The sequence below is a fragment of the Primulina tabacum genome, chromosome 13, assembly GCF_025594145.1.
Source record: "Primulina tabacum isolate GXHZ01 chromosome 13, ASM2559414v2, whole genome shotgun sequence".
NCBI classification, from domain to species: Eukaryota; Viridiplantae; Streptophyta; class Magnoliopsida; order Lamiales; family Gesneriaceae; genus Primulina; species Primulina tabacum.
In genome coordinates this window covers 22,281,744-22,295,720 of record NC_134562.1, presented here as the reverse complement: position 1 = coordinate 22,295,720, position 13,977 = coordinate 22,281,744, and the positions used below count along the sequence as shown (strand labels likewise).

The 13,977-nt window shown below is 39.8% G+C and overlaps 1 protein-coding gene across 1 annotated transcript; it reads left to right on the top strand.

The window, feature by feature from the left end:
* The first annotated feature begins 11,671 nt into the window (after nt 1-11,671).
* Nucleotides 11,672-13,678, top strand: LOC142521914 (uncharacterized). Its single transcript, XM_075625087.1, has one exon. It carries the CDS (start codon nt 11,672-11,674, stop codon nt 13,676-13,678), a length of 2,007 nt encoding a protein of 668 aa, XP_075481202.1.
* The last annotated feature ends 299 nt before the right edge of the window (nt 13,679-13,977 follow it).

The window sequence follows — 13,977 nt, the reverse complement described above, 5'->3', positions numbered from 1 at the left end:
TGATATTTTAAAAGATAATGTATTAGGGTTTTTAAGCTGCATTTCGCGCTCGAACGAAGAACGGAGACGGAGAAAATTAAGAAAAATATTTTAACTGATTGATTAATTTTAATTAAGTAATATAAGGTGTTTTAAGTGTTTTTCAAGAAATGGACTTTGTTGGTTATTTTTACCCGCCATAGCATATTCTCAATCGGTACGCAAATTTTATCGAAACAAAGGGCTTTTTGAGGGCTCCGAGAAATATTTTCAAAAACGTATCAAAATGAAATATTTTTCGAGAATTTTTTTTGGCCTTTATGGGTTTGTTTTAGAGATTACTGGGCTCAATTACCCTTTTAAACCATTTAATCATATTTAGGACTCATTAGTGCATGTCTTATTTACTTAAAACCTAACCTAATCAAACCATAAACCTAAATATTCCCCTTGGCCGCCCACCCCTCTCCAGCAGCAGCCTCCACCTTTGATTTTCAGCAGAAAGGTCGGCTCCTCCATTTTCTTTCAAGAAAAGATAATCCCCACTCCTCCGGTGCTTCCCCGACGCGTTTCTCTTCAAGCTTTTGGTCATAAATCATCAAGGCACGCCAAGTATCTTTGTTTTCGCATCATTCACGTCTTATACATGTTGTTATGCGTGCTTAGTGTGTTTAATTTTCGATCTTGCATGGGACATCACCTTGGTTCGGTTCTTACTTTAATTCATGCACGTTTTGATCATGCCTCACATTTTCTTTGTAGGGTTGCAAGGGGGCTACCGAGTTCTTGCTGTTAAGGGGCTATGTATGATGGTTTAGTGCTGTCATAATGCTTGAGTCACGAGTTGTCCATGATCGTAGGGAGGGCCGATCGTTTGAGTCACGCAGCTAGGGTTTTGGTGGAACTAGGGAAGGAAATGAGAGGCTAAGTCATGGTAAAACCAATCCAGTTCATGGTACGGTACAATAGGGTTCCAAACCGCAGCCTAGGGGAGGTCAGGAGTAGCTTAGGGACGGACCTTGGGCATTTTCGAGGGTTAGGTGTTCAAACTATTAGGGGCTGTAGCCGTGGGTTGCATGGTCTAGGAAGGATTTCCTAGGCTCCGTCTTGGTCTTAGAGTGACAAGTTAGGGGCTGAAAATGTCGGCGTTTAGGCAAACATCGATAAAACACGGCTCGGTGCATGGAGAGTTTGTAGGAGTTTCGAAGTGCCGAAAGTCCAGCAGCTTTTGAGGGGCTGTTCGAAGGTTAGGAGGTCCGATCTTAATGGTTTTAGGGCTGTTAATGTGTTCATAAGGTGTGGTAAAAAGTTGAGAGAAATTTGGTTAAGTTCGGTTCGATTCGGGTTAAAACAGGGACCCCGGTCCAAGTTTTAAAATGAATCTATTAAGTTTTGAAACATGCTTGAGTTTATGTCTAAGGAATGCTTATAAATATGTTTTGGGATGTTTTAAGAAATTTTGTAAGATTCAGGTTAAAAATAAGAGGTCCAGGGTTAAAATGGTCATTTTGGATTTCTAGGGACAAAATGGTCATTTTTCACCCGGGATGAGATTTTAGTCCTTGCAGCGCCCTGAGCACCTATTTATCATGTTTTTAAATGTTTATGCCTCATGCATGATTTTTATGAAATTATCAAAAATATGATGCATGCTTGATTTTAAGAAAATTTTGCATATGTACACGATTTTGATAAGTGATGAAAATGATGATGTTTTGAATAATGAGAATTAGTTGTGACTAAAGATGTATATTTAAATGCTTATGATGTATATGTAAATGTTAATGATGATGCCTAGGCATAGTGGATGGGTAATACCGTCGCTAATGTCCGACAGCCGCCGGATGTGTGCGCACGACATGAGGACCACATTTCTTCCACACATCACGATTTTATGAGATTTGAGAGGATTTGAACATTTTTATACATTGATTTTGATACGTTGATTATTACTAGATTTTTACTCGTTTATGTTTACATATATTCTGTTGGACGAGTTTAGTCATTTTAAACTGAACTATTTTAAATTGTCAAATATTTACGATTATTTTGAAATGATATATTTTTCAGTAGGGTTGCTTGCATGTAATAAACATTTAGGTGTTTATTTTCGAAAATGTGAGCTGTTTTTTTTTCAAAAAATTAGCAGCATTTAAAATCAGTAGATGTTTCAGTTTGCATCAGAGCAAGGGTCCTGTATAGGGTTCTGCAACCGCCAGCTTCTGTAGCTCAGTCTTCAAGCCTCAAGTCTGTAAGCTTTTTTATGATTTAAATGAATTACTGTTATCACCTGCATGTTTACATGATTTATGATTTACGACGATTTACAGTACATGTTTAACTGCTTTTACGATTTAAGGAGTTAGTGCTTTGAAAAAAACTAGATTAATTGCATGCTGAGTTACGTTTAGATTTGGAATGTGTTCAGATATAATACCTCCCAAATGCGACCCCAGCGTAGACCGACAGGACGATATTGCTGCAGGTGGCAAAGGCCTTCCACCACCACCACAGCCGATGGATGCAGCCATCCGTGTACTGGAGGATATGGCTCGACTTTTAGAGCAGGCTCAGCAGGCTCCCTTCCAGAGACCGATATTTATTAGCAGTTTAGGCAGCTCAACCCGAAGGAGTTCAGGGGCAATACTGATCCATTCTTGGCAGAGGGATTGATTCGATCTCTGGAGTTGCACTTTGGGTATCTACATATGAGAGATGGCGACCGAGTCAGGTGCGCCACATATATGTTTTGACACGATGCATCCCTATGGTGGGAGGGAGCCGCTCATGCGTTGGACTTGGCTACCCTCGCCTGGGACAAATTCAAGAAGATGTTTTACGGAAAGTATTTTCCAGCTGACGTCAGGGGCCGCCTGACGAGAGAGTTTATAAGTCTCCGTCAGGAGGACTCATATGTGGCGGACTTTATCCATAAGTTTGACAGAGGCTGCCATTTTGTGCCCATTATTTCCTGAGATGCCGTTCAGAAGTTGAGGCATTTTATGGATGGACCGAGACTGTACAGCCCAAAATCAGTACACGTGAACCCATTCATTTTTTTAATTGTTAAATTATTTATTTACTTTATTTAAAACGATTTTTTTAGCGATGCATGATTTATGATTTGCATTTTTTTAAATTATTACATGTTTATTTGATGCACATTAAAATGTTTTCTTGAGTTTTTTGTTTCAAGCGAATATTCAATACGAGATCGAGAAAAGAGACCGGTGACGATTTAGGCGATTTTGAGAAAATTTGGTATTTTATTTCAAGTCAAGAAATTTGGTATTTTAAGAGATTTATGAAATTTTAAGCATTTTAAAGCCTAATTTAATTTATTAGGTGAGATTTTTAAGCTATCCAAAAAAATTGCTAAGTTGAGTAGTTAATTAAATCTTTTAGTGAGATTAAAAAATTAGATTAGTATTATTTTTATTACTAATTTTTACCTAAGCATGTTTAGCCCCTAATTAATTCCCTACACACACACACGCATGTTACTCACACACTACATACACCATTAGCTGCACACACTTCACACACGCATTGTGTTTCATTTTTTTTAGAAAGCTAGGGTTCTTGAACTCCTCCAACAGCCACCCTTTCCCTTCGAAAATTTCAAACGAACTCACGTTGGTGTTTAGCAAGAAATCGTGCAGCGTCGTCTCCCGGTCATCTCCCCTAATCCACCGCATCAATATTCATTACCTTCGAGCGTTTAGACGCAAAGACATGTATATTATTTTATTTTTGCATCTATATTGTCGTGGTAAGTATTTTGATGCGTATTGTATGCAAAATCTATGTATGTTGTGCAAAATTTGAGTAAAAATGTTTTGAAACGATTTTGGATCAGAATTTTAGATCTAAAAACAAGTCTCCTAACACTTTGAGTACTGTAAAATTTTGGTTGACTTTCTGGATAAACTTTCAACATATAAAACGTAGTAATTTTTGATACCTTCAATTTGACAGTAAATTCGTAATTTTTAGACAAAAAACAAGTGAGTTATGATTATTCTCGTTTGACTGCTCAAACTTTGAGATTTTAAAAATATTTTCTTCATGTTTCTTGAGTTTATCTGGTTTCAAGCTTCGTTTGGAATCGCCGATTGGTCATTGCTGCGTAGGTTGTGTCATGTGTTGGGATCAATCATCTTTCGATGTTTCGTTTCGAGTCGGGATGGGTTTGGTTGCATTAGAAGGCATAGGGAAGTGAATGGGTAGAAGATGACATTTTGAGGTTTGGTTAGCGCAGGGTTAGCACCGCAGCTGTGCACTAGGAGCGCTGCATCTTCGCATTGTGCAGCGCAACGGCGCTGCAGCGCTACGCCTCAGCGCCTAGATGCTAGTTCAGAGGCCTTTGAGCTTTAAGTTTAGGTGCTATTGCTTCATTTGGGTATTAATATGTTGTTATGTCCAAGCTTGATGAGGGTTAGACTAGTTGTTACGAGTCTTGAATGAGAATCTTTGAGTCAGAGATTAAATGAGGTTCGGGTTTTTCCATTTATTGGGAAATGTTCATACTTCACATCAGGATTTGGTTCGGGTTTCGATGTCATGATTTAGTATAATGTTTAACATGGTCAAGTCCCGAGTTGTCTAGAAATTTATATGTTATTTATTTACTTGGGAGGTGAGTTTGATTGGCATGATTAAGTTATGAAATTTGAGTTGCTTGAATTACGTGTTAGCATGTGCAGCAGTAGCCCAAGCGAGATCCAACGAATCCCTCAATGCTATGTAAGTATGTTTGACGTGCAAAAGAAAATATTTTATGTTTTTGAGGTATGCTAATTGTCTTGTGACCAAATATGAACGGGTTTGGAAGCCGGAGAACGTGTCCGGAGACCTCTCCACCCCGGTAAAGTATGACCTGATTGTGATCAGGATTGGAAAGCGGTAAAGTATGACCAGGGACCAATCCACCCGATAAAGTATGACCGAGGATTTTATGTATGTGGTAGTGGACATCCCTGCCAGCCCAGTACCGTGGTTTAGTCTAATCAGACGCAATATGTTATGGGTCACTGGCTTTGAAACATATCTCTACGCAAAATGATGACGATTATGTATGTTTAAGTATGTATGTTGCAAGCACGTTTATGAAAAAGATTATGCAATGATGGAAAGTCTATGGTTATGTAAGTATGTTTAGGTTTTAAGTATGTATGGACTACCTTAAAATGCATGTGGATTTATTACGTATTACTCGTTATTCTCAGTTTATACATGTTGAGTCTTTAAACTCACTAGACTTGATCGATACAGGTGAGGACGAGTTTGTGGAGACGACAGGCGGAGAACAGTGAAATGACTCGGACTGGGCAGAGGACTAACCCTAGGACCGGTTAAGTTTTAAGGATTTTTATGCATGTTATTTCGTTTACTCTGATTTTAAGGAAATTACTTCTTGTGTTGAAAACAAGTACTTGTTTCGAGTTCGTTTACATTTCAAATATTTAATCAAGCATTTTATTCATATTGCACCTTTTTAAAGATTATTGTTTATTTAAGAAAAAAATTTATTTTCCGCAAATTTTAAGTATGTTGAAAGTACGGTACGTTACAGAAACCCACCCTACGCTGGGATGTTATGCTGATGAGACCGACGAGCTACGGTGAGGTTACTTCCTATGCCTTCCAGGCAGAGCAGGTGCTCCGAGACATTGACATTGATATGAAGAAGAAGCGGCATCAGGCTCAGTCCAGCTCCAAGCCGCAGTAGAAAAAGTATACAGGGCCACCGAGACAGCAGGGACAGCAGAAGCCCCAACAACTAGTTAGGAGGCCCCAGCAGCAGAGACCTCCTCAGGCGTCAGGGGTGCCTAAGCCAGAGTACAGACAGCTATGCACGCAGTGCAACAAGTTCCACATCGGCAAATGTTTATGAAGGACCTACAAATACTTCGTTTGCATGCAGGAGGGTCATAAAGAAACAGAATACCCTAGGAACAAGGGCCCCATTTCTGGCCGAGCATATGTGATGCATGCCGAGGAGGCTGAGGTAGAGCCAGATTCGACATTGATTATTGCTAACCCTTAAGTTTAAGATTTTAATTTATCGCTTGATTGCATGGATTTTTATGCTTGTGATGAGAATTAATTTACATGATTTATAACTTAGAAGACATTAGGATGCATGCTCTACCTAGTTGAGATTAAGAATGTAATTGGTTAATTTGAGAATTTTTGAGACCCAATTGTAGTAACCGATATTTTTAGTGCCTAATTGCTAAACTCAATAATTTAAGGGATGATTTTAGAATTTTCTGAAATTTGGGGGATTTGAAATTTAGGTTTTCAAGAATTTCACAATTTATGAGGTTAAATTTCAAAAATTTTATGGGGTCATTTTGCAAATTTCGAAAAGTTTGAAAGACCAAAGTAATTTTTGAAACGTTAGGGGGCTAAATTGGCAATTTTCGATATTTTGAGGATTAATTCCGAAATTTTTGGAACAATGTGTGGGTTAATTCAGTAAATTTTCGAGGATTTTGTGTTAATTGCAGGTAAGAAAATTCTTAAGTTTCAACGCGATCAGATTTGATGGTATGTTTTGTCGCAGGGAGGATATATATTTCAGGTGTAGCCACGCATGCATTGCTATATTCAGGAGCTACACATTCGTTTATATCTGAAACCTTCGTCAAGCGACTAAGAATCATACATGTGGGGATGGATTTAGGATTCAGAGTATCGATTCCATCCGAGGATCAAATGTTCAAATCTAAGATAGTGAGAGGTTTGGAACTTCGTTTGCTGAAATATACGGTGAAGGCAGATTTAATAGTGCTACCGTTTCCGGAGTTCGACATCATTCTAGGTATGGACTGGCTTTCTTCTAATGGAGCAGTCATAGATTTTCGACGAAGGCCAGTGTCCGTCTGACCGCCAAGCGGTAAGCCATTCGTATTCTAGGCAGCCAGACATTAGCAGCATCATATCATTTCTTGCATGTGTGCAAGGAAGCTCATGAAGAGAGGTTGCCAGTTATTTTTGGCCAGTATTGTATCGGTGGCAGAGCCAGTCGGTCATAGACTAGAGGAAGTTGATGTGCTCAGAGAGTTCTCTAGCGTTTTATGGGATGACGTTTCAGGCATCCCACCGGACAGAGAGGTCAATTTTTGATTGAGCTCATGCCAGGTACAATGCCGATTTCAAAAGCACCCTACCTATTAGCACCTGCAGAGATGAAGGAGCTGATAGATCAGATTTAGGGCCTGCTAGATAAGGGCTTCATACGCCCTAGCTTTTCTCCTTGGGGTGCACCAGTTCTGTTTGTCAACAAAAAGGATGGCATCATGCGACTGTGCATTGACTACCGAGAGCTGAACAGAGTCACGGTCAAGAATAAGTATCCGTTTCCGAGGATCGATGACTTATTTGATCAGCTTCAGGGAGCATCAGTGTTCTCCAAGATAGACCTCCGATCTGGATACCATCAGCTGAAGTTGAGAGAGTCTGACGTTCATAAGACAGCCTTTCGGACGCGATATGGGCACTATGAGTTTAAGGTGATGCCCTTTGGTTTGACGAACGCGCCAGCGATCTTCATTGATCTCATGAATCACGTGTTTTAGCCATATTTGGATCGGTTTGTCATAGTTTTTATTGACGACATTCTGATCTATTCGAGGTGCAGAGAGGAGAATAGCCAGCATCTGAGGACCGTACTGCAGACATTACAGGACATACGGATGTATTCCAAGTTCAGTAAATGTGAGTTCTGGCTTGACAGGGTAACATTCTTAGGCCACATTGTATCTGAGAATGGTATAGAGGCCGACCCCAGTACGGTCGAGGCAGTCAGAGATTGGCCAGTGCCTAAGAGTGTGATAGAGATTCGTAGTTTCTTGGGATTGGCAGGTTACTACAGGAAATTCATTCATGCTTCTCTTCTATTGCGGTGCCTTGGACCGCCCCGACGAAGAAGAATGCCAATTTTATCTGGGGCTCCGAGTACCCGGAGAGTTTTGACAGGTTGAAGCAAGCATTGACCACTGCACCAGTTCTGGCTATGCCATCAAGGTAGGGAGAGTTTGTGGTATATAAAGATGCTTCGAAGCTCGGTTTTGGTGCGGTTCTGATGCAGCATGACATAGTTATAGCCTACATGTCTAGATAGCTGAAAATTCATGAGAAGAATTATCCGACTCATTACCTCGAGCTAGCATCAGTGGTTTTCGCTCTGAATATTTGGAGGCACTATCTGTATGGGGAGAAGTGCATGGTTTTCATTGACCATAAGAGCCTGAAGAATTTCTTCACACAGAAATAGCTGAACATGAGACCGAGAAGGTGGCTCGAGCTAGCGAAGGACTATGACTGTGACATTAGCTACCATCTGGGTAAGGCTAATGTAGTTGCAGACGTTCTGAACAGGAAGCACACAGTGATTGCTCATTTTTCGGTAAAGAGACCATTAAAGATGGAGGTTCAGAGATTTGAGCTAGCAGTTTATGCCAGGGGTGATGCCCCAAATCTTGCTACTCTGACAGTACAACCGATTTTGAGCGACATGATACGGACATGACAGAATTCTGACGAGCTGTTGTAGAAGTGGAGACAGAGGGACGAGGCTAAGGGCCAGAGACTGTATACAGTTGTGGACTGCATAGTCAGATATATAGATCGTCTATGGGTTCCTGAAAATGATTCTCTGAGAGAGGATATCTTGAGCGAGGCCCACAGCACCCCGTACTCCATTCATCCAGGGAGTACAATGATGTATAAAAATTTTCAGACTCTTTATTGATGGCCGGGCATGAAGCGGGATATTCTGCGTTTCGTCTCCGAGTGTTTGACATGTCAGCAGGTCAAGCCAGAGCATCGGAGACCTGCAGTGAAGTTGAGACCACTCCCTGTTCCCGAGTGGAAATGGGAGAACATCACCATGGACTTTGCGACAGGGCTTCCGAGGAATACTGGAGGATATAATGCCATCTGGGTGATTGTTGATCGGCTCATTAAATCAGCTCATTTTCTACCAACCAGGAAGACTTTCTCCACGAATGATTATGCAGAACTGTACATCAGAGAGATAGTCAGACTGTATGGGATTCCAGTGTCCATTGTGTCAGACAGGGATCCGAGGTTCACATATGCGTTCTAGAAGAGTCTCCATCAGGTGTTGGGTACTAAACTGCTATTCAGTAATGCCTTCCATCCTCAGACAGACGGACAGTCGGAGAGGGTGATTCAGATTCTGGAGGATCTACTTCGAGGTTACATTATCGACTTCTAGGGCAGCTAGAAGCCAAAGTTAACTCTTGTGGAGTTCATATACCACTCAGAGCCGTCATAAAATTTATGCAGATCAGAGGCGCATAGATCTTGAGCTCGCAATAGGGGATCATGTGTTTGTGAAGGTCGCATCGATGAAGGGTGTTATGAAGTTCGGGAAGAAGGGCAAGCTCAGCCTTAGATTCATCGGACCATTCGAGATCCTAGAGAGAGTGGGAACACTCGTATACAGAGTTACGTTACCGCCGAATCTGGCGGGAGTTCATAATGTGTTCCACGTCTCCATACTACGGAAGTACATGTCTAATTCTTCGCATTTGCTGAACTATGATCCACTTTAGCTGACGCCGAATCTGTCATTCGAAGAGTGACCCATGCAGATATTGGACAAACATGAGAGGAGGCTCCAGAACAAGGTGATCCATATGGTCAATGTCAAGTGGTTGAATCATCATAAGGAGAAGGCTACTTGGGAGACCGATACCGAGACCGAGACCGATATGAGGAGTAGCTACCTGGAGTTATTAGGTATGTTTTAAATTTTGAGGACGAAATTTTATTTCAAGTGGTGGAAAGTTGTAAGGTCAAGGAAATTTAAATTTACGTAACCTGAATGCATTCAATCTTGGGTTTTATTTAAATTATGTATTTATTTATTTTATGCATTTAATGCATAAATATTGCATGAATAAGACTTATTTCATGATATTTTAAAAGATCATGCATTAGGGATTTTAAGCTGCATTTCGAGCTCGAACGAGGAAAGAAGACCGGGGAAAATTAAGAAAAATATTTTTACTGAATGATTAATTTTAATTAATTAATATAAGGTATTTTAAGTGTATTTTTCAAGAAATGAGATTTGTTGGGTATTTTTATCCGCCATAGCATATTTTTAATCGGTACGCAAATTTTATTGAAACAGAGGGCTTTTTGAGGGCTCGGACGATATTTTCAAAAACGTATCAATTTTTTGGGCTTTATGAGTTTGTTTTAGAGATTAATGGGCTCAAAAACCCTTTTAAATCATTTAATTATATTTAGGGCCCATTAGTGCATGTCTTATTTACTTAAAACCTAACCTAATCAAACCATAAACCTAAATATTCCCCTTGGCATCCCATCCCTCTCAAGCAGCAGCCTCCACCTTCAGTTTTCAGCAGCAAGGTTGGCTCCTCCATTTTCTTTCAAGAAAAGATCATCACCGCTCCTCCGGTGTGCTTCCCCGACGTGTTTCTCTTCAAGCTTCTGGTCATAAATCATCAAGGCACGCCAAGTATCTTCGTTTTCACATCATTCACGTCATTTACATGCTGTTATGTGTGCTTCGTGTGTTTAATTTCCGATCTAGCATGGGACATCACCTTGTTTCGGTTCTTACTTTAATTCATGCACGTTTTGATCATGCCTCATGTTTTCTTTGTATGGTTGCAAGGGGTCTGCCAAGTTCTTGCTGTTAAGGGGCTACGTACGATGTTTTAGTGTTATATAATGCTGGAGTCACGAGTTGTCCATGATCGTAGGGAGGGCCGATCGTTTGAGTCATACGGCTAGGGTTTTGGTGGAACTAGGGTAAGGAAATGAGAGGCTCGGCCAAGGGGGAACCAAACCAGTTCATGGTGGAATCCAGTAGAGGTCCAAACCGCAGCCTAGGGGAGGTCAGTCATGCTTGGTCTCAGGCTAGATGGAGGTCGGGGGTAGCTAGGGTCAGACCTTGGGCATTTTCGAGGGTAGCAGAGACGGATGTATTCTAGGGCTGTACTGGGCTGTAGCCCAGCCCACTTTTTTAATAATTTAGCGACGGTTTTTCAAAAACCGACGCTAATATTTGCGACGGTTTTAGTAAAACCGCCGCCGATCTGGATCGGCGACGGTTTTAATTGCACCGTCGCTACTAGTGACGGTTTATTCAAACAGTCGCTAATAACAGTCGCTATTAGCGACTGTTTTTTGAAAAACCGTCGCTATTGTTTCAAAAACCGTCGTACATCAATGTCTTAGTCCAATCAAGTCCCGTCCATTTACAAGGATGAGACCAAATTTATCCTCTGATCCGCCCCACCTCAATTCTACAAAATTTCTCTCCCAAGTCCCAAGCCCTTTAGCGACAGAATAGAATTGCGGACTCCCGAAGAAATCGAATTGCTCATCGGCAAGGCAACAATCCAGGTAAGAATCAGCTATACATTTTTTATTTTGTTTTTTTATAGCTTCTCTGTGTGTGATTTGTGATTTCTTGATTGTTTGTTGTTGAGTTTTTGAGTGACTATTACTTGTTTATTTGGTTAATAATTATTTTATTCTTGTTTAGGATTATAAATTGAACTATTTCAAAATGGAATATTAATCTGCTGCAAAGAAAGGAAAAACATTGATATCCTCTTTCTTTAAGAAGAGAGATCGTCAAGCTAGTGAAGATACTTCAATTCCTACGGTCCTTACAATGCAACATCAATCCAGTGAAAGTCTTCTATTTCCCAATATCCAAATTCCTTCATGTTCCTCTCCTAGAGACGATCATCAGTCTTCGTCTACTTTTATTGAACGAGATCCAGGAAAAAGAAAACAGATATGTGAATATCATGTTAATGTACGAGATGAGATAAGACGTTCATATCTAAATATGGGGCCTTATCGACCAGATATGTTGGAGTATCCAGGTACAAAATTTGGAAGCCAGAATCGTCGTTTTCAGAAAAAATGGTTTCAGAAATTTTATTGGTTGGAGTATTCGCCTTCAACAAATATGGCATATTGTTTCTATTGTTTTCTTTTCCTAAATGATGTTAATTCATCTAATATCTCGGCATTGGTCAATGAAGGATTTGACAATTGGAAAAGGATAAACCAAGGAAAAACATGTGCTTTTCTTGCCCATATTGGTTCTGCAGCTTCTTCACCTCATACTATGTGTGAGAGAAGGGCTGAAAATTTGATGAGGCCCTCACAACATATTGATAAAGTGATGCATGCACAATCTAAAGAGGAAAAAGAGAAAAATCGTCTGCGTTTGAGCACCTCAATTGTAGCTGTTCGTTGGCTAGCACTTCAAGGTTGTGCTTTTAGAGGTAACGATGAATCTCTATCTTCATCTAATCGTGGAAATTTTCTTGAATTGGTGAAGGCTTTTGCAAAAATGAATATAGAAATTGATGAAGTTGTGCTTGAGAATGCTCCAAAAAATGCCCAATATATCGCTCCAGAAATTCAGAAAGAGATTTTACATATTATGGCCAATAGAGTACGACAGATGGTTCGTGAAGAAGTTGGAGATAAATACTTCTGTATTCTTGTTGATGAAGCCCGAGATATATCTAAACGAGAGCAAATGGCCATTATATTGAGGTTTGTGAACAATCATGGGATTTTGACAGAAAGATTTTTTGTCATCAAAAGTGTTAGTGACACTACCTCAATGAATTTGAAAAATGAGATATCAAATGTTCTTGTTCATCATGATCTCCATGTTAAGAAAATCAGAGGCCAAGGATATGATGGTGCTAGCAATATGCGTGGAGCGTGGAATGGACTTCAAGCATTATTTCTCAAAGATTGTCCCTATGCATACTATGTCCACTGTTTTGCACATCGTTTACAACTGACATTTGTTTCTGCAGCTAAGGATGTTAGTGTTATTTGGGAATTCTTTTCTCATTTGGACAATATTGTTAATATTGTCACTTCTTCTACTAAGCGCATTGCTGAATTACATACTGCACAGAGAAATGAAATTGAGTATATGTTGTCAATTGGAGAACGTGATTCTGGAAGTGGTGCAAACCAGATTGGTAATTTGCAACGAGCAGGAGCTCCTCGTTGGAGTTCTCACAATGATTCGGTAAAAAGCTTGATAGGTATGTACACTGCAACTTGCAAAGTTTTTGAAGTTCTCAGTGATTATTCTCCAAATGGAAGAGTTAAGGCTGAAGTTCGGGGGATTTACAGAAACATGGCAAGCTTTGAATTTGTGTTTATTTTGCACTTAATGCATAAAATTATGAGAACAACAGATACTCTTTGTCAAATTCTTCAAAGAAAATCTCAAGACATTTTGACTGCTATCACATTTGTCACTACTACCAAAACTTGCCTTCAAGAATTTAGAGAATGTGGGTGGAATGAATTTCTTCAGGAAGTTAAAGTTTTTTGCTCAAGAAATGAAATTGATGTACCTGACCTTGATTGTCTATATAAGATTGGACGTTCCTGTCGGCAAACTACAATAGAACATCATTACCACTTTGATGTTTTTAATGCAGCAATAGATTTCATTTTGATGGAGTTAAATACTCGGTTCAATGAGTCATCGGTGGAACTTCTTTCTCTTAGTACAGCTTTAGATCCTAAAAATTCATTTGACTCATTTAACAGTGATGATATTTGCAAGCTTGCGAAGAAGTTTTATCCTGGAGATTTGATCAAGAAATTGTTGCTTTGGAGTATGAATTGATACATTATAAACTTGATGTGATGCAGAATTTAAAGGTTTCTACACTTGTTGAGTTGTGTCAGCAATTGACCGAGAGTGGACGGTCAAGTGTTTATGTTATGTTGACTAGATTGATTCATCTTGTTTTGACATTACCTGTGTCTACTGCCACTACTGAGCGGGCTTTTTCAGCAATGAAGCATGTGAAGACGGCACTTCGCAATAAAATGGAGGATGACTTTCTTGCCGATTGTTTGACACTCTATATTGAACGAGATTTAGCTAAACATATTGATGTAAATTCTATTATTGATGAATTT

Bases quoted from the DNA above. Each gene is read 5' to 3' on its own strand.
- LOC142521914 (XM_075625087.1), top strand. From the start codon at position 11,672: ATGCAACATCAATCCAGTGAAAGTCTTCTATTTCCCAATATCCAAATT.